Source organism: Sarcophilus harrisii, chromosome 5, assembly GCF_902635505.1.
Source record: "Sarcophilus harrisii chromosome 5, mSarHar1.11, whole genome shotgun sequence".
NCBI classification, from domain to species: Eukaryota; Metazoa; Chordata; class Mammalia; order Dasyuromorphia; family Dasyuridae; genus Sarcophilus; species Sarcophilus harrisii.
The window spans coordinates 137,833,861-137,853,057 of NC_045430.1; the positions used below are offsets into that span (position 1 = coordinate 137,833,861).

The following is a 19,197-nucleotide window of genomic DNA, read 5'->3' on the forward strand; positions in this document are numbered from 1 at the left end:
TAATGACCACTAAGTTACTAAAATCATGATGACAATACCTTTGCGACTCAAACTTAACATTGCACTGATAAAATGAGAATATTTTAACCATTCCATTTTTACTGGATAATAAACTAGGGGATAATAATATGCTGAAATTCAATTGAAAAGAAAGGTTTTGTTGTTGTCATAGTTTTTACCTCTAAAAATTGGTTTGCAACATAACAAGAACTATTGTAGGTTTTTCATCTAAACTTTACTTTTAACAAACTGACTTATAAAATACTATTTTCTGGTATAAAACTTATAAGTGTACCAGTTTTCAGTATAAAATAGTTGCTGATGTGTTAGATACTACTTATCATTTTAAAGTAAACTCCATTTGTGACTATTTTGTCAAATGTTCTTAAAAGGAATTAGTGTTGTATTTTGTTAATTATTTTTGTATTTATTGAGATAATAATATGATTTTTATTATTTTTATGTTGTCAGTTGTGCTAATAAGAATGATAATATTGGAATAATCCCACATTTTTATTCCTTCCTGGTCATAGTGTATGACCTTTTTAATATATTGCTGCATTCTCCTTGCTAATATTATATTTAAATTTTTGGGGGGTTATCTGAACCATTCTTTTCTTTTTTATTATTATTATAGCTTTTTATTTACAAGATATATGCATGGGAAATTTTTCAACTTTTGTTCCAACTATTTTTTGTTCCAACTTTTCTCCTCCTTCTCCCCACCCCTTCCCCCAGATAGCAGGTTGACCAATAAATGTTAAATATGTTGAAGTATAAGTTAAATACAATATATGTATACATGTCCAAACAGTTATTTTGCTGTACAAAAAGAATCAGACTTTGAAATAGTGTACAATTAGCCTGTGAAAGAAACCAAAAGTGCAGATGGACAAAAATAGAGGGATTAGGAATTCTATGTAGTGGTTCATAGTCATCTCCCAGAGTTCTTTTGCTGGGTGTAGCTGGTTCAGTTCATTACTGTTCTATTGGAACTGATTTGGTTCATCTCATTGTTGAAGAGGGCCATAGCCATCAGAATTGATCATCATATAGTATTGTTATTGAAGTATATAATGATCTCCTGGTCCTGCTCATTTCAGTCAGCATCAGTTCATGTACGTCTTCCCAGGCCTTTCTGAAATCATCCTGTTGGTCATTTCTTACAGAAAAATAATATTCCATAATATTCATATATCACAATTTATTCAGCCATTCTCCAATTGATGGGCATCCACTCAGTTTCCAATTTCTGGCCACTACAAAGAGGGCTGCCACAAACATTCTTACAGGTTCCTTTCCCTTCCTTATGATCTCTTTGGGATATAAGCCCAGTAGTCACACTGCTGGATCAAAGGGTATGCACAGGTTGATAACTTTTTTAGCATAGTTCCAAATTGCTTTCCAGAATGGCTGGATGTATTCACAATTCCACCAACAATGTATCAGTGTCCCAGTTTTCCCACATCCCCTCCAATATTCTGTATTATCTTTCCCTGTCATTCTAGCCAATCTGACAGGTGTGTATCTCAGAATTGTCTTAATTTGCATTTCTCTGATTAATAATGACTTGGAGCATCTTTTCATATGGCTAGAAATAGTTTCAATTTCTTTCTCTGAGAATTGTCTGTTCATATCCTTTGACCATTTATCAATTAGAGAATGGCTTGATTTCTTATAAATTAGAGTCAATTCTCTATATATTTTGGAAATGAGGCCTTTATCAGAACCTTTGACTATAAAAATGTTTTCCCAGTTTATTGCTTCCCTACTAATCGTCTGCATTAGTTTTGTTTGTACAAAAACTTTTCAGTTTCATACAATAACAGTTTTCTATTTTGTGATCAATAATGATCTCTAGTTCTTCTTTGGTCATAAATTCCTTCCTTTTCCACAGTTCTGAAAGGTAAACTATGCTATGTTCTTCAAATTTATTTATAATATCATTCTTTATGCCTAGGTCATGAACCCATTTTGATGTTATCTTGGTGTACGGTGTTAAGTGTGGATCAATGCCTAGTTTCTGTCATACTAATTTCCTATTTTCCCAGCAATTTTTGTCAAACAGTGAGTTCTTATCCCCAGAGCTGGGGTCTTTGGGTTTGTCAAAAACTAGATTATTAAAGTTATTGACTGTTTTGTCCTTTGAAGCTAACCTATTCCACTGATCAACTAGTCTGTTTCTTAGCCAATACCAAATGGTTTTGGTAACTGCTGCTGTATAATATAATTGTAGATCTGGTACAGCTAGGCCATCTTCATTTGATTTTTTTTTTCATTAATTCCCTTGAAAGTCTTGACCTTTTATTTTTCCATATGAACTTTGTTGTTATTTTTTCTAGGTCATTAAAATAGTTTTTGGGGAGTCTGACTGGTAAAGTGCTAAATAAATAAATTGGTTTAGGTAGTATTTTCATCTTTATTATATGTGCTCGCACTATCCAACAGCATTTAATATTTTTCCACTTGGTTAGATCTGACTTTATTTATGTGGAAAGAGTTTTGTAGTTTTGTTCATATAGTTTCTGATTTTCCCTTGGCAGATAAATTCCTAAATATTTTATACTATCAGTAGTTACTTTAAATGGAATCTCGCTTTGTAACTCTAACTGTTGGATTTTGTTAGTGATATATAAAAAATGCTGATGATTTATGCATGTTTATTTTATATTCTGTAACTTTGCTAAAGGTGTGGATTATTTCTAATAGTTTTTTAGTAGAATCTCTGGGGTTCTCTAAGTATCCATCATATCATCAGCAAAGTGTGATAATTTGGTTTCCTCATTACCTACTCTCATATAATCTCTTTCTCAACTCTTATTGCCACAGCTAGCATATCTAATACAATATTGAATAGTAATGGTGACTGGGGGCAACCTTGTTTCACTCCTGATCTTACTGAGAATGTTTCCAGTTTATCCCCAATACATATGATACTTACTGATAGTTTTAAATAGATACTACTGATTATTTTAAGAAAAATGCCATTTATTCCTATACTCTCAAGTGTTTTTAATAGGAATGGATGTTGGATTTTATCAAATGCTTTTTCTGCATTTATTGAGATGATCATTTAGTTTTTCTTAATTTGATTATTAATATGGTCAATTATACTAATAGTTTTCCTAATATTGAATCAGCCCTGCATTCCTGGTATAAATCCTACTTGATCATGGTGTATTATCCTGGGGATGATTTTCTGTAGTCTTTTTGCTAATATCTTATTAAGATTTTAGCATCAATATTCATTAGGGAGATTGGTCTATAATTTTTCTTTCTCTGTTTTCAACCTACCTGATTTAGGTATCAGTACCATATCTGTATCATAAAAGGAATTTGGTAGGACTCCTTCATTCCCTATTTTTTTCGAATAGTTTATATAGCACTGGGGCTAATTGTTCTTTAAATGTTTGGTAGAATTCACTTGTAAATCCATCTGGTCCTGGGGATTTTTCTTAGGGAGTTGATTAATAACTTGTTCTATTTATTTTTTCTGAAATGGGACTATTTAAGTAATTCACTTCCTCCTCTGTTAATCTTGGAAGGCTATATTTTTGGAGGTAGTCATCCATTTCACTTAGGTTATCAAATTTATTGGCATAAAGTTGGGTAAAGTAACTCATTATTATTGCTTTAATTTCCTCTTCATTAGTGGAAAGTTTTCCCTTTTCATTTTTAAGACTAACAATTTGATTTTCCTCTTTCCTTTTTCTAATCAGATTTACCAAAGTTTTATCTATTTTATTGTTTTTTTCGTAAAACCAACTCTTAGTTTTATTATTAATTCAATAGTTTTTATTACTTTCAATATTATTGATTTCTCCTTTTAATTTTAGAATTTCACGTTTAGTATTTGATTGGGGGTTTTTAATTTGGTCTTTTTTTTTTTTTTAGCTTTTTAAATTGTAAGCCCAATTCATTGATTTTCTCTTTCTCTGTTTTATTCAAGTAAGCCTCTAAAGATATAAAATTTCCCCTTATTACTGCTTTGGTTGCATCCCACAGATTTTGGTATGATGTCTCATCGTTGTCATTATCTTAAGTGAAATTATTAATTGTATCTATAATTTGCTGTTTCACCCAATCATTCTTTAAGATGAGATTATTTAGTTTCCAATTACTTTTTGGTCTATTTACCCCTAACTTTTTGTTTAATGTAGTTTTTATTGCATCATGATCTGAAAAGAAAGCATTTACTATTTCTGCCTTGCTGCATTTAATTTTGAGATCTTTATGTGCTAATATTTGGTCAATTTTTTGAAGTGGCAAGGAACTGGAAGCTGAGTGGATGGATGCCCATCAGATGGAGAATGGCTGAATAAGCTATGGTATATGAATGTTATAGAATATTATTGTTGTATAAAACACTCTGTAAAGTGAGAAGAACCAAGAAAGCATTGTACACAGCAACAACAAGATTATACATTGATCAATTCTGATGGACATAGCTGTTTTCAACAATGAGGTGATTTAGGCCACTTGCAGTGTTCTTGTGATGGAAAGAGCCATCTGTGTCCAGAGAGAAGACTGTGGGGACTGAATTTGGATCACAACAGTATTTTCATTTTTTTGTTGTTTGATTACATATTTTCCTTTTTGATCCTATTTTCCTTGTATAGCATAATAATTGTGGAAAGATGCATAGAAGAACTTCACATGTTAAACAAATTGGATTAATTGTCATTTAGGTGAAAGAGTTGGGGGAAGGGAGGAAGGAAAGAAAAAAATTGGAACACAAGGTTTTACAAATATGAATGTTGCAAACTATCTATGTACATATTTTGAAAATAAAAAGCTTTACAAAAATGTTTGGCAGATTTTACTTTTGAACCCTTTTGGCCCTGGGTCTTTTTTCTTAGTCAATTCACTGATGACTATTCAGTTTCTTTTTACCGGGGCGTGGTTATTTAAAATTTACTTCCTCTTATGTTAATCTGAAAATTTTATATTTTTGTAAATGTCTAGTGTTAGATTTGTTGACATATAATTAGAAAAATAGTTCCTAATAATTGTTTTATTTTTTTCTTCTTTTTTGGTGAATTCATCCTTTTCATTTTTGATAGTAGAAAATAGGTTTTCTTCCTTTTTTAATCAAAAAAACAGTTATTATTGCACTTGCAATTTTTAATTAAAGTCAATTCCTAGTTTTCTTTATTATCAGTGATTTTCATTTAATTTTACTAATCTCTCTTTTGATTTGAAGGATTTGCAATTTGATATTTATTTTTTTACCAATAGTATTTTATTTTTCAAATTTATGCAAAGATAGTTTTCAACATTCATTTTTATAAGACTGTGTGTTCCAAATTTTTCTTCCTTTCTTCCTTATTTCACCTTTCCTGAGATAGCAAGTAATTTGATATAAGTTAAAAGATATACAATTCTTTTAAACACATTTCTATATTTGGCCTGCTGTACAAAAAAAAAATGGAGCCAAAAGGGGAGGGGAGGAAAGGCAGGGCAAATAAACAAACAAAAAGTGAAAATACTAGTTTTGATCCATATTCAGTTTCTGTAAAGGGCAGGAACTCTAAAGAAATATACTTAAGGCTCAGTATGATTGATTTAATCCTACAATAAGGTGTTAACTTCTGAAGAGTCAAACTCTTGAATAACAGGGTATGCTTCTATTCTTAAATCAGATATATCCTGTCCTTCTTGAAGTTTTAATTTTAACTAGTGCCTTTTGTAATCTTGTCATGGCGGGGGTGGACAAAGCTGCTTCATGGGTGGTGCTGACTGTGTCACTGCCCCTCTCCCTCCTCCCTCCACCCATGAAGGGTTAATTGATGAGGGAGGGTCAAGGGATGGAGAATGCCCTAATGGGTCCTGCTGTGAAGCAGTTAAGTACAATGTTGATGAAATTGAGTGTGAGGGTATATGTACAGTTTGACAGCCCTTTGGGAATAGTTCCAAATTGCTCTCCCTAATGATTGAGATCAGTTCACAACTCTACCAACAATGCATTAGTTAACCCAATTTTCCTTCATCTCTTCTAACATTAGCCAACAAGTATGAGGTAGTACTTAAGAGTTGTTTTAATCATGATTTAGAACAGTTTTTCCATATGACTATAGATGGCTTTAATTTCTTCATCTGAAAATTGTTCATATCCTTTGACCATTTGTCAATTGAGGAATGACTTGTATTCTTATAAATTTGAGTCAGTTCTTTATATATTTTAGAAATGAGACCTTTACCAAAAAATATTGGCTGTTAAAATTTCCCCCCAGATTTCTGCTTCCCCTCTAATCTTTGATGCTCCAATTTGGTATGTAATTGAAGGTTTTAAACTTATTATTTTAAAAGTATTTTTTTAAATTGCATTTCCAATTCATTTGTTTGCTATTTCTCTGTTTTACTGCTGTAAGCATTTAAAGATATTGACTTTCCAAGAAGTATTTTTTTTTGGCTTCATTCCATAAATTCGTGTATGTTCCCTCATTGTTGTCATTCTCTTTAATGAAATGATTGATTGTCAATGATTTGTTCTTGATGAGTTCTCAATGAATTTTCTTATAATTTCCATTTCCCTAATTTTGCTTTTTAAGTTATTTTTCTTTTCTTTTCTTTTTTTTTTTTTTATTTTTTTTATTTGACCTATTCTATCTTTTAAGGTGTTATTTTTTCAGGGATTTTTTTTTTTTTTTTTTTTTTGCTTCTTCTATCAAGCTGCTAGCTCTTTCTTCATGATTTTCTTTCATTATTCTAATTTCTTTTCCCTGTAATACCTCTGTTATTTGATTTTTAAAATCAAATTTTAAAACCCCTTTTGAGCTTTTTAGGGCCTGAGACCAATTTACATTTTTGTTAGGCTTTACATGTTGCTGCTTTGATTTTGATATTTTCTTCTGTGTTTGTTTTGGTCTTCCTTGTCAATATAGTAACTGTCCATGGGAATATTATTTTTTGTTATTATTTGCTCATTTTTCCATTTTATTTCTTTACTTTTAACTTTATGTTAAAATTGGGCATTGCTGACATGTGGCCTGGAGGTGGGGATGGAAAGGTGGAGTGGAGGAGTACCATCTTAACTTTCGGATTTTTCTGGCTACTATGTTCACAGTTACTTCTAAGGATCTGTGTTTTCAGTTCTTCCAAAGTGGTATGATCCAAGGAGAGGTGTGGCAACTATTCTACTGGCCTGTGCTCTTGTCTATAAGAGACCACACCTTTTGCAACTGTGACCAAGGTCACCATTCCTGTTAGTGCTCCTCTTTGCTCTGAGACCAGGACCCAGAAAGCATATGGGCAATGCAACAATGTTTTGCTCCCAATGCTAGCAAAGGGTCCCCTTGACATTCCTTTGTCTGACCTCCTTTGCATCTATGAGCTGAAGAAGTATCCCATTCCAAATTCAGTTGCATTATGCTTGCTGGTTTGGCCTATGCTAGCATAGACCCAACTAAACTGTACTTTACCTTCACCTCAGTGAGCACCTTTCCTGTTAACCTTCTAAGTTGTCAGACTGGAAATTGTTTCTCTCCATCCTTTTGTTGGTTCTGCTATTTCAGCATTTGCTTTGAGATATTATTTTGATATTTTTTGGAGGAGAAATTTGGGAAGGCTCAGGTGAGTCCCTGCCTTTATTTCTCCATCTTATGTCCTAAATTGTTCTTACTAATCCCATCTTCACTAACTAAGAAGAAAGCTAGATGGCACAGTACATAGATGGCACATTAAAATGATAAGAATCTGAGTTCAAAGTGGTCTCAGATACTTTTTAATTATGCTATCCTGGGCAAGTCAATGAACCCATTTCAACCTTAGTTTCTTTATCCATAAAACATACATCATGATGTCACCTATCCCCCAGATTTGTCATGAGAATCAAAGGAAGCAACATTTGAAAAGAATGTTGCAAATCTTAAAGAACTATATGATGTTAGCTTATATAATGATCAATATTGTTATTAATATTATTATTATAGCCATCACTTTTACTTTTCATCCCAGGAGGATAACAGATGCAAAGTGATATGAATGAGAACTATGCTCACTGTTATAATGAATACTGATTGACACACTCAAATTAGTCTTTTTCTGTGTTCCATTGTCTCATCACAAAATGAAATATGTAAAGTCCTTTGATAAACTATAAAACACTATGTGTGTGTGTTTGTGTGTGTGTGTGTGTGTGTTAGCTATTATTCTTGTTATTCCATTTATTATTATTGTTATTCTCCTCATCATTTGTTTGCAAGGCCAGGGTTCATTGTGGGATCATAGATTAAGAACTGAAAAGGACTTTAAAGAACATTTTGTCTGACCCTCCCTCTCATTTTACAGAAAATGAACTGAGGCTGAGAAAGGTTAAATGATTTGCCCAAGATCATACATGAAGGCTAATATTTGAGATGATATCCACTGGTTCTAAATCTAGCACTTCTTCTATTGTATCAAGTTGCCTTCTGCTCATACACCATTGGAGTCCTCTATATATTTTAGGTTTCTGCCTTGGGATTCTTATATGTTCCTTAGATATTACACATTATTTGTGGGATAAAATAAAAACACACTTCTGTTTGAATTGCCTATGTTACCTTTACTAGTTTTATGATATCTGAAGACATTATGATATGATATTTAGACAACCAGACATATGCTAGACACAAAATATATTTAGAGATTTTTTTTTCCTGGATCAACTTCAGGTGGGGGAAATGAGTCAAAGAGACAAAACTAGTGAACCCACAGAATGCAAGTACATAGTCTTATGGAGCTGTGTAACATGTGTTATACATGTAAACTCTGTAGTCTAAACTCTTCAATCATTGGGGAAAATTATTTTTCTCCTGACCTGTTTGCAAAAATTCTTTGTTTTTTAAAAATATTTTATAGTAATAATTGTATTAGAAGTTAATTTTATTGACAGGTAGTAGTCATTTCTTTCTGAGAAAGTTTCTGACAGTCCTTTATGTTTTTTTTATGGGCAAATAAAATATCAGTTCTGACTATCAAAAGGTGTCAATCCTTTTTGACATAATTTGTATATAGAGGGAAATTTCATAATTTTTCTTGAGAAGTCCTCTAGATTATAATTTTGAAACATAAGATGATAATAGTAAAGCACTTAGCACAGGTTCTGCCACATAGTAGATTCCATTCAAATGTTATTGATAATGATGATGATGATGACATGACTTATGCAATTAGTCATGTCCTTACTAGGTCCTTATTCCATTTGTGAAATTTAAATTTTTAAACAATAACTAATGACTTTGATAAAAAAAAATGCTTAAAATTTTTCAAGAGTTTATCAAATGTTTCATTATCAGGTGAAATAGAGTGCAAATTATCTTATTATGACATGTTAGAGTCTTATAATTTGTCAAAAGCAAAGCAAAACTGTTTGAGAACTTTTGTTGTTTCAGAGTCTGATTCTTTTTGTACAGCAAAATAACGTTTTGGTCATGTATACTTATTGTGTATCTAATTTATATTTTTATATATTTAACATCTACTGGTCATCCTGCCATCTAGGGGAGGGGGTGGGAGGGTAAGAGGTGAAAAATTGGAACAAGAGGTTTGGCAATTGTTAATGCTGTAAAGTTACCCATGCATACATCCTGTAAATAAAAGGCTATTAAATTTAAAAAAAAAAAAAAAAAAGAGAGAGAGAACTTTTGTTGTCTTCAGGATGGAGGATTTATCTTGGGATTCAATCTTATTCATACTGAATTTTTTAACATGTCCTGAATCAGCCATTGTAAAACACAAGTCTGCATTGATTACAAAGGGTAGACCAAAAGGTTCTTTTTTAGGGTCTTCAAACTACAGCCCGCCGACCAGATGCATCAGCTGAGGACGATTATCCCCCTCACCTAGGGCTATGAAGTTTCTTTATTTAAAGGTCCATAAAACAAAGTTTTTGTTTTTACTATACTGCGGCCCTCCAACAGTCTGAGGGACAGTGAACTGTCCCCTTCTTTAAAAAGTTTGAGACCCCTGTACTAAACAGACTATGGTCATCTACTTACTCAAACATCTCTCTCTCTCTCTCAACACACACACACACACACACTTTTGACTATTACTAAAAACAGGCAAGAGAGAAGTAGATTTTCAATATGTCTTTTATGAACTGTTTTGGGTTAACTCCACTCCAAATTAATGCAATATGCAACATATATGAACAAAACAAAACCATAAAAACTGACATTGAACCAATGTCCTTTAGAATGTGTAAGCTGCTTGAAAATGTTCAAGTATTGCTCTCCCTAGAATCTGTTAAAATAACAACCATGTTCCTTATAAAGTATATTAGTCCCAGTTTTCCAAGGCAAAGTAGCCAAATATCTTTTCAATTGTGCTCTCAGTTCAATGCACATATTCAGTACAAGGCTCAGATATATTTACTAATGGATAAATGTCAATATGATGTAGTGGAAAGAGTTCTGAACTTGGAAGTCAGGAAGACAAGTTTAAATCACACCTCTGATATTATCAGTGTAGTTATGGTCAACTCACTTAACCTCTTCAATTCTCATTTTTGTTATTTGAAATATGGGATAATTACAACCCAAAATACCTTATAGTCTTATCATGATATATAAATAGGATAATGTATATAAATTATTTTGCAACTTTAAAAATATGCTTATTGATTATCATAATTTAATAGAATTTGAATAGAAATAATTATGGGAAATGTCATAATTATAATAATTGTTATCTCATTCTTTACATTTATTATTATTTTTTCCATAATTCTATATTATAATCTGGAAAATAAATCCTACTAATTATCTTTCTTTTGTAATACCATCATTTGTTTTTCCTATTACATAGATTTTTAAAGATATATATTTGGATCTCAGTCTCTCAATGGTTTTAACATATGTTCCCTCAAGCATAGTCCTCTATTCTGTAAACTTGATCTATTCCAGCTATTCTTCTTATTTTAGATTTCTTTGATGTTATTTTTATTTCCTAATGTAGCATATCAAGGATTGTGACTTTAGGATCTAAATGTGGTACCTAGTTTGTCATTGATAAAAATAATAGAAACTTATTAGATCCTTTGTATTTTTTCATCTGTTTTTATTTATCCATGTTTATCTTTCACAGCATTGTGTGGCTTAATTTTTGGGTCTATGGACAAACTTTCAGCAATTTCAATTTTTTTTCTCCATTTCTCTACTTATAATCCTTCCTTTATCAAATCTTCAAATGAATTTATATTCTACACTTCTCTTGTTCTTGATTGCCATGTCTCTTTGTTTGAGAAAGTTATTGAATATTTGCTAGCCAAAATGTCTTCTAAATACTTTTGGCTCCCTTTTTGTGTTAATTGTTTTATTTCTGTCAAATTTCCAAGGTAAACTAGTATAGTCTACATCAATTTCTGTTTCTTTGTCCATCCCCTAGTTCTTTTTTTCTTCTTTCCTTCCTTCTTCTTTTCCTCTCTCTTCCCATTTCCCTCTCTCTTCTTTCTTCCTTTCTTTTTTATGCACTCTCTCAGTTTCTTTGTTTCTTTCTCTTTCCCTTCCTTCCTCCCTCCCTTATTTCCTTCCTTCCTTCCTTCCTTTCTCCCCTCTCTCTCTCTTTCTCTCTTCCTTTCTTTTTCTTTTCTTTCTTTCTGTCCTTTTCCAATTATAACTCCCCACCTTTTCTCTTTCTGTCTTCCTGGACAAATATATCTTTTAGACTGCATTCTCAATCTCGTATCCTCCATGTCTTTTTCCCTGAGTTGATGCATCTTTGATCTCTCTTCCTCTGAGAGAAAGTTTACAGGTCCTTCTGCTCAAGCCACAAATAGACTGAGTCCTTTTAACCCAAAATAAAAGCAACAAAACTGTGCCTTAATGCTTCTGTCCTCTCAAATTATCCTATTTCTCTCTTAGCCTTTAGTGGTAAATTTCTATAAAAAAGTTGTCAGATTTACTCACTGATTGCTCATTCTTAAACCTTTGTAATCTGGTTTCTGTCCCCAACACTTCTGAAACTGCTCTTTACAGATCATTAATGATCTTCTGAAATTCAGTGCCATTTCTACACCATTTTTATCTTCCTTGAATACCCTGCAGTATCAACCCCCTCCTCTTTTCTGATACCCTGTGCTCCATTAAGTTCATTTCATGTTTTTCCCCATCTCTTTATCATCACATCTTCTCTGTCTTCTTTACTCTCGTTTTCTTCTTCATATACTTTAGATATATTTAAAGTATATGTGTACAGACACAAACTCACAAACACATACACATATGTAATATAGCCCAAAATTCTGTCCTAGTTCTTTTATTTCTTCCTAAGCTATCTGATGTGTTAATATTATCTTTTATTTAGTGTCCCCAAATCTTCCTTTTTACTCAAAGCAGACTTCACAGTGTTTCAATATTATATTTTATTTACTTGTGGAATATTTTCAATGGTATGTTTTTCTGACATCTCAAACTTTACATATCCATAACTGAACTTTCTTCCCTTCACACTGTAGCTCTCTACTTAACTTTTCATTTAGAGCCAATGGAACAGTTACTATCCTTCAAATTGCCAAACCTCTTATATAAATGCAAAATAATTCTTGTTTTTCTCCTCTCCTCTACCACCACTTAATCCACTTTGATCTTTTATTTCTTCCATCAAGCTTTCTCTCTTCCTCCTGTCACCCCAGATCAAATTGATTTCTTTCTCAAATTTCTGCTAGCACTTTACTTGTATCTCTCCATTGTACTTATCTTCTTCTATGATACCTATTTATAGACCTTTTCTTCATATTAAAGTGTAAGCTTCTTAAGAGCAGAGCCTACATAATATCAATCTTTGTATTCCCATTACCAAGCCCAATGCTTTACATATACTAGGTACCAATAAAGATTTGTTGATTTGAATCATAGAAATAATATCAGGAAACCACAGAGCGTTTGTTAAGTACTTGTTATATGCCAGGCACTCTGGTAAGAGCTGGAGGTGCAAAGAAAGACAGAATACAAAGAACTCATATTCTAATGTGTAGTGCATTCAAAGTGATGAGATATTAGAATAAAATTAATTAAACTACCTTCAGAAAGAACGTAGTTATCAATCATGTATTTAAACTTATACTCTATGAGATTTAATTATTGTATATGTATGTATTTCTAATCAAGGTGATATTATAATCTTTCATGTTAACCTTGAATTTTAAGGTCTATCCTAGAGTTCTTAAGTATGAAATTATTAACCTCTATCAAAGTTCTTGTCTATGTCTCATTTTAGCTGGTATGCAGAATTTGGTATCCAAGGGCTAACAAAATCTCTAAATTATGAAGGCTTTAGGGAAGCCCTCAACAATAATCCAGGAGCTCCTAAAATTTCACTTTTGTCATAGTGAATAGAAAGGGAGTCTTACTGACAATACTGTGGGCAAATAATTCCCAAGATAGAGTGGAATTAATATGTGTGTCATTGCACCCATTCTTTCATCTTGCTTCTAGAAATTTATATTTCCGTATAGCAGAGAGCCATGAGAGCATCAGGCCAAGAAAGGATGATTTCCCTTTTTGTCCCAGCTGATGAATTGAGCTTTGGTTAATGGAAAAAATGGGGAATGGGGAAGAGACACACTATTATCTTTCCTTCATAAAGAAGAGAGTGGGCTGCCAACTTCTTCGCATGAAAGGCAGAATGAGGTTTATTTGATAAGTTTAGAACTCTACAATACAGAAGTAGTGAGCCATAAGATCATTTGAATCTCTTTTTATTCTCACTTAATAATTACTCTTTAGAGCTACTGTGGTATAATTCCTTTTTTTTTTTTTTTTTTTTGGTCTGCTTAATGAATGATTTTGTTTAGTGTCCAAGAACAAGGTTACCTTTGGAGTCAATGCACTTGTGTTCAGTACTGGCTCTGCTATTTCTGCATATGTGACTTTGGATAATTACTTAACCTTTCAGGTCCTCAGCTTCTTTATCTAGAAAATAAGATGATTAGATTAAATGATTTCTAAGGTGTCCTTTTCACAGCTGAATCTAAGATCATCTGACCACCCAAATTAATACTTCATGGAAAAGAATTTATACTTATATAGAACCAGATTACTATATATTACAATGTTATGATTGTAAACACATTGGAGTATTTAAAAGCAAGCAACATTTAGACAAGTCCAGACCCCAGCTGGAAGTCCCCTCCTCCAGTTACTTACATTTTTATGTACCTAATAACTATTTATGGGGTTCCATTAGTACAAAATGCCTATATATGGCCTTGTACAATGTAAGCTGGTAAAGGAGGTGAATGATGTATGCAAGCAATCAAGTAAAGCATCTCTTGAATTTTTATGTTCTACTTTTTTTCTTTCATCAGAACTGCAGAGCTAAATAGAAATTATGCATATGTATTTTTTGTTAACACAGATTTTCAAGTGTGCATATCTGTATAGTGATGTTAATGAAGAGAACTTCCCCACCCACCCCCCAACACAGGAAACTATTGGCTTTAGGAAGAGTTATTTCTAATTTAGTGTTCTAATTATGCAGAATTCACAAATATTTCCCTTGCAATTAGACATAAATTCTCATTCTCTCTTAAAGAATATTTGAACTGATATGAGAAATACTCCTTCCCTTAAATAAATATAATCCTTTTTTCACCAACAGGACAACATTTTTAAGCTGGAGGATTCACATTTTGAAAATGGCCGTGGAAAGAGTCCATATGACCCCAAACTGCTGACAGCATCTCTTTTAATAGGTGCGTAGTCAACAATAAATGAGAAAAAAAAAAAAAAAAAAAAAAAAAAAAAAAAAAAAAAAACATTTTCTGTAGATCACTACTAGGTTGCTTATTCTTTTTTCCCCCCTTTACCAAGGTTATACTTTTTTTAATCTTGAAATCTTTTCAGGAGTATATCAATCAAATCTGATCTGTTTAAATGTTTTGAGAATAGGGATAAAATATGAAATCTTGCTTTTTATTGTTAGGGGCTATCAAACTTATAGCCTTTTAATTGACTTGGAAATGATTTATCAGTGCCTAAAAAGTCTTCCCTTATCTCTACATATTGTTGAGTACTTTAAGATTTTTTTTCTATTTTTTTTTTTTTACAATTACACAATGAATTTCAAAAAACCCATACAAAAGTGAGGCTCAGTTTGCATAACATGCCTACCAGAAGAATGGTCCCCCAAATCATCCTGTTTAATATAGTTTTTGATCAAGCTAACCTATTTCATTGACCTTAAAATTTGCAGAAAAAACGAAAAGCCAAAAACAAAGCCTTATAGTTCTTATATTGTTTAGTGGCTTCACTTCTCCATTTTTTCAGATGAAAAACTTCTATGACATCATTGAAATCTTCCTCTTCAATTCTCTCTTCTGCCATTCTTTATGTTTTTCAAGCTGCCAACCTTGTTATTGGGAGAAGAGACATAGGGTTAGAGAGAGAAAAGGAGACAGATGTAATCTTGATTGGGATATGATAGAAGTTTCAATTTTTTCTATCCGAAGGCGTAATTTCATCTCAAAATTCATGATCTGACAGTTTTTCATTATTCTGCTGGTGGGCAAATACCAAGAGATTGATCAAATCATAAAGGATTCTGAATTCTAATTCTGTTCTTGCCTACAATTTGCTGAATAAGCTTTGCAAAATTACCTGGAATTCTTTACTTCATCATTGAAAGAATTAATTATTTTATGAAAAAATTAATAAAAACAATATCATGATAAACATAAAAATTTAAAATACTTCAAAATGAAAGTACAATTTATTTCCCCTCTAAATTGTAAAGGCTTCACAAAAATGATTTGCTTCCATTCTTTTGTGCTTTACAATTCACTTTTTGACTGAAAACAAATGATCCTAACTAATTGTAGTTGTATTGATTGGCACCTTAAACAAGTATTAAGATGTGTTTTCAGAATTCACCAATTCATGCCCTATGATGAATAAAACTTCTTCTGCAAGAATTATATTCTCTATTACTCCTCAACTACATGCAATTTTAGGGCTTCCTTTACTAATCAGTTTTGTTCCATTTATGCTGCAGTTTAGCAGAAGGTTAGTCATGGAGGAATGCAACAAACATAGCAAGCTTATAATTTTCTTATTCGCATCAGGCCTAATGATTCCACTCAGATGACTTCCTTGAGGGCACACAATAAAAATTTTAAAACATAGTCAGCCAAAGGGGAAGAGTTTTACCTTGTTCAAACTTGTAGCCTGCATTTATTCAAAATGTACAAATAAAGAGAAGGTTTATTCTTAAATTAAGATGATATACAAATTAGTGCTTCAAGCAATTTGAATCTTTTATATGCTTCTCCATCGGACTTTATAGGATCATGAGCTTTAATATGAAGTTGAAAGAGGATGTTGACAAGTAGGCATGGTGATGTGCATATGGCATGCAAACACACAAAGTCAACACAGAATTTTAAACTTCATGATTTTGGCTTCTTTTACATACCAAAATCTGTGGGATGCAGCTAAAGCAGTAATAAGGGGAAATTTTAAATTTCTAGATGCTTACTTGCATAAAATAGAGAAGAGAAAGAGAAGATTGATAAATTGGCCTCACAACTAAAAAAAGCTTGAAAAAAACAAATAAAATCCCCCCAATCAAATACCAAACTTGAAATGCTAAAAATAAAAAGGGAGATTAGTAAAATTGAAAGTAAAAAAAAAAACTCTTGAATTAATCAATAAAACTAAGAGTTGGTTTTATTAAAAAACCAACAAAAAATTTAATCTAATCTTGGAAAATCTGTAGTAATGTGAAAGAAGAATAAAGTGGGCACTAAAATTTCAAGGTGTTAATGGAAGGGCATCTGCGTTAAAAACACTAATCAGTCAGGTTCTAAATGAGGACCTGGACCTTAAGTAAATACTAATGAAAGCTATTTTAATATGCAGCACTAATAAAAAACCTGAGTTCAAATCTTACTTCTTTTACTAATTATAATGTGCAACTTTAGAAATGTCACTAATTTTTCTATTCCTCAGTTTCCTCATCTATAAAATAAGGGGATTAAATGAGATAGTCCCCCTTCTCGATCCAAATCTATGATTTCACTTAAAGTAGAATAAAAATGATCTTTCAATCAAATGAATAGCTAGGAACAAACTACATCAAGATGGCAAAATTGTTGAAAATGCTCACAACCCCTTTTTACTTCAAATGCTGCAACTCCCTTTATTGTAGATATTTTCTTTATTTTCGTATATAGCTATGCTACATACAAACTTATAATTCTTCCTCTTGTGGTACATTTAATCCCTGTTGGGTTGTTTTTGGCAATAACTCGAGCAGCAATAAAAACAATACTCAGTAGCTTAAAGGAACCTCTTTTATAGATGGATGCTACATCAAATACTACATCAGTTTCAAAACTGTCATGTTCGTCTTCGTATATGCAACAATTAGTTGTCCCTAAAAAAGAAAAGGTTTCTAGTGCTATCAAACATAGGCTACCTTCATGAAGCAGGCTATGCAGATCTCCCTGAGAACAGTGTACAAGGCTAAGTTTTTAGAGGAGTGATGATGTTGTCCCTTAGCAAAAGAGTGGCCAAAGTTCTGATTACGTGAAACTGTCTGCTTAGCAAGTTCTGGATTACTCTTGAAAATATTCCAGTTCCAATTCTTCATCACTAACACAATCACCAAACTACTTTCAGACTTCTCTAGATGTGAAAGAAAACATGGTTATCCCAACTATAATTGTTAACTGATACTCTGAAGAGATGCCCAGGTTCCTTAATGATTATGAGTAGCTATTATTATGGGCCTGAGTTATATGTGTCCGCTTAAATGAAACCTCAAAAATATGTCAAGTGTCCTTCATTTTCCATAGTCTCTTTTGATAGAGTTCAGTAGTGTTATAAAAGAAATTTCATCATTATTAAATTGTTCCAGTATTTTTAGAAACATGTTTCTTATTGTACCCACCTGCAAACATTTTTCATTATTTTCTTTAAAACTTATTTATTAAAGGTAGCAATTGCTACTCTGCTCTGAATAAATCCCAGCTGTGAAGAGAATGCAGCTATACTTTCAAGAAGCAAAACAAAGTATTTCCTCCATAGTTAACAATCACTTTACATCTATACAATTAATTGAACAGCTAACAAGCACTTTACCTTCTCCCTTTCTATCTCCCTTTCCTTTTCCTTCTCTCTCTCCTCTCTTGTTTCCTCTCTCCTCTCTCTCTCTTCTCCTTTTCCCTTTTTCTCTTTTTTCCCTCTCCCTCCCTTCTTTCCTCCTTTCCTTCCTTCCTCCCTTCCTTCCATTTTTCCTTCCTTTTTTAGTACTAATCATTTAGAAATAGTGTCTATGTGAGATCCAGCATTGAAATCAATTGTAAGTGACTGAAGATTGCTATCTAAAATTTCATTCAACAACATTTAAAAACATTTACTAATACTTACTATGCATACATCTCTTTTAGGTGGTAAAGGGAATTAAGAACTTTCCCTCCTGGATCTTATAGTCTAATGAAAATTACAACACAAACACAGTAATTACCACATAACAACATATAATGAGGGCCTTGGAGAAATGCAAAACAGTGTATTATGTGAGGTCTAGAGGAAAAGATCATTATCAAGGGGGATAGATCATGGAAGGTTTAATGTAAGAGTGGGTCTTTATTGAATGGATAGAAATTCTGCTGGTGTAAAGTAGGAAGGAGAAGATATTTCCAGTTTATATTCAACATGAACAAAGCTATATGAGAAATTAAAGGCATAGGAGGATTAGATTAAAGCACAAACTCCTGATGTACATGCTTAAAATAATACTAGACTCAGGTCAGTTAGGAAAAGAGATAAGGAGAAAGAAGCAAAGGGTGGTTCACTCTCTTTTAGAGATCCTGTTAATATTCAGACACCAATAAGGGCATTGAGTAGCCACCATAGGGTATAAGTCATTTAACTCTGAGCCACATGTTGCATTGGAAGTGGTCTGAGTGTGGGTTTAGTGCTCCAGAGGGTTGGAGGGAAAAGGCTCCAATCCAGCCCTTCTGCAGTCATTTAATTTAGTTGGAACATATAGGAGATGGAATAAGGAAAGTATTAAATACTAGAATGATATGCAAACCCAATTTTCACTTTTTAGCTGAGTCCTTTCCTTGATCCAGGTAGAGAATAGGTAAGTCATAAAATTGCTCTAAGTATGTATATATCTATATGTATACACATAATATACACTCATATATATCCATATACATTTTCATGCATAAGACATACATCTTTACATTTTAATTCACATACT

The 19,197-nt window shown here is 32.4% G+C and overlaps 1 protein-coding gene and 2 long non-coding RNA genes across 6 annotated transcripts in view; 1 reads left to right on the forward strand and 2 right to left on the reverse strand.

Moving 5' to 3' along the window:
• The window catches only part of LOC116419330, a 55,564-nt gene extending 40,997 nt beyond the window's left edge, over positions 1 to 14,567 (reverse strand). Inside the window, exon 1 of the long non-coding RNA XR_004229604.1 lies at positions 13,797 to 14,567. This is a non-coding gene — a long non-coding RNA (uncharacterized LOC116419330). The remainder of the gene's footprint in view (positions 1 to 13,796) is intronic.
• Positions 1 to 19,197, forward strand: part of SEMA3A (semaphorin 3A) — a 288,184-nt gene that overhangs the window by 163,088 nt on the left and 105,899 nt on the right. Inside the window, exon 5 of the mRNA XM_023504732.2 lies at positions 14,584 to 14,677. Coding sequence (XP_023360500.1) covers positions 14,584 to 14,677 — 94 coding nt within the window. The remainder of the gene's footprint in view (positions 1 to 14,583; positions 14,678 to 19,197) is intronic.
• The window catches only part of LOC116419329, a 149,030-nt gene continuing 144,869 nt past the window's right edge, over positions 15,037 to 19,197 (reverse strand). The window contains exon 6 of one of the 4 annotated variants that reach the window (XR_004229601.1): positions 15,037 to 15,333. This is a non-coding gene — a long non-coding RNA (uncharacterized LOC116419329). The remainder of the gene's footprint in view (positions 15,334 to 19,197) is intronic. The other 3 variants (XR_004229603.1, XR_004229602.1, XR_004229600.1) reach the window with 3 other exon arrangements.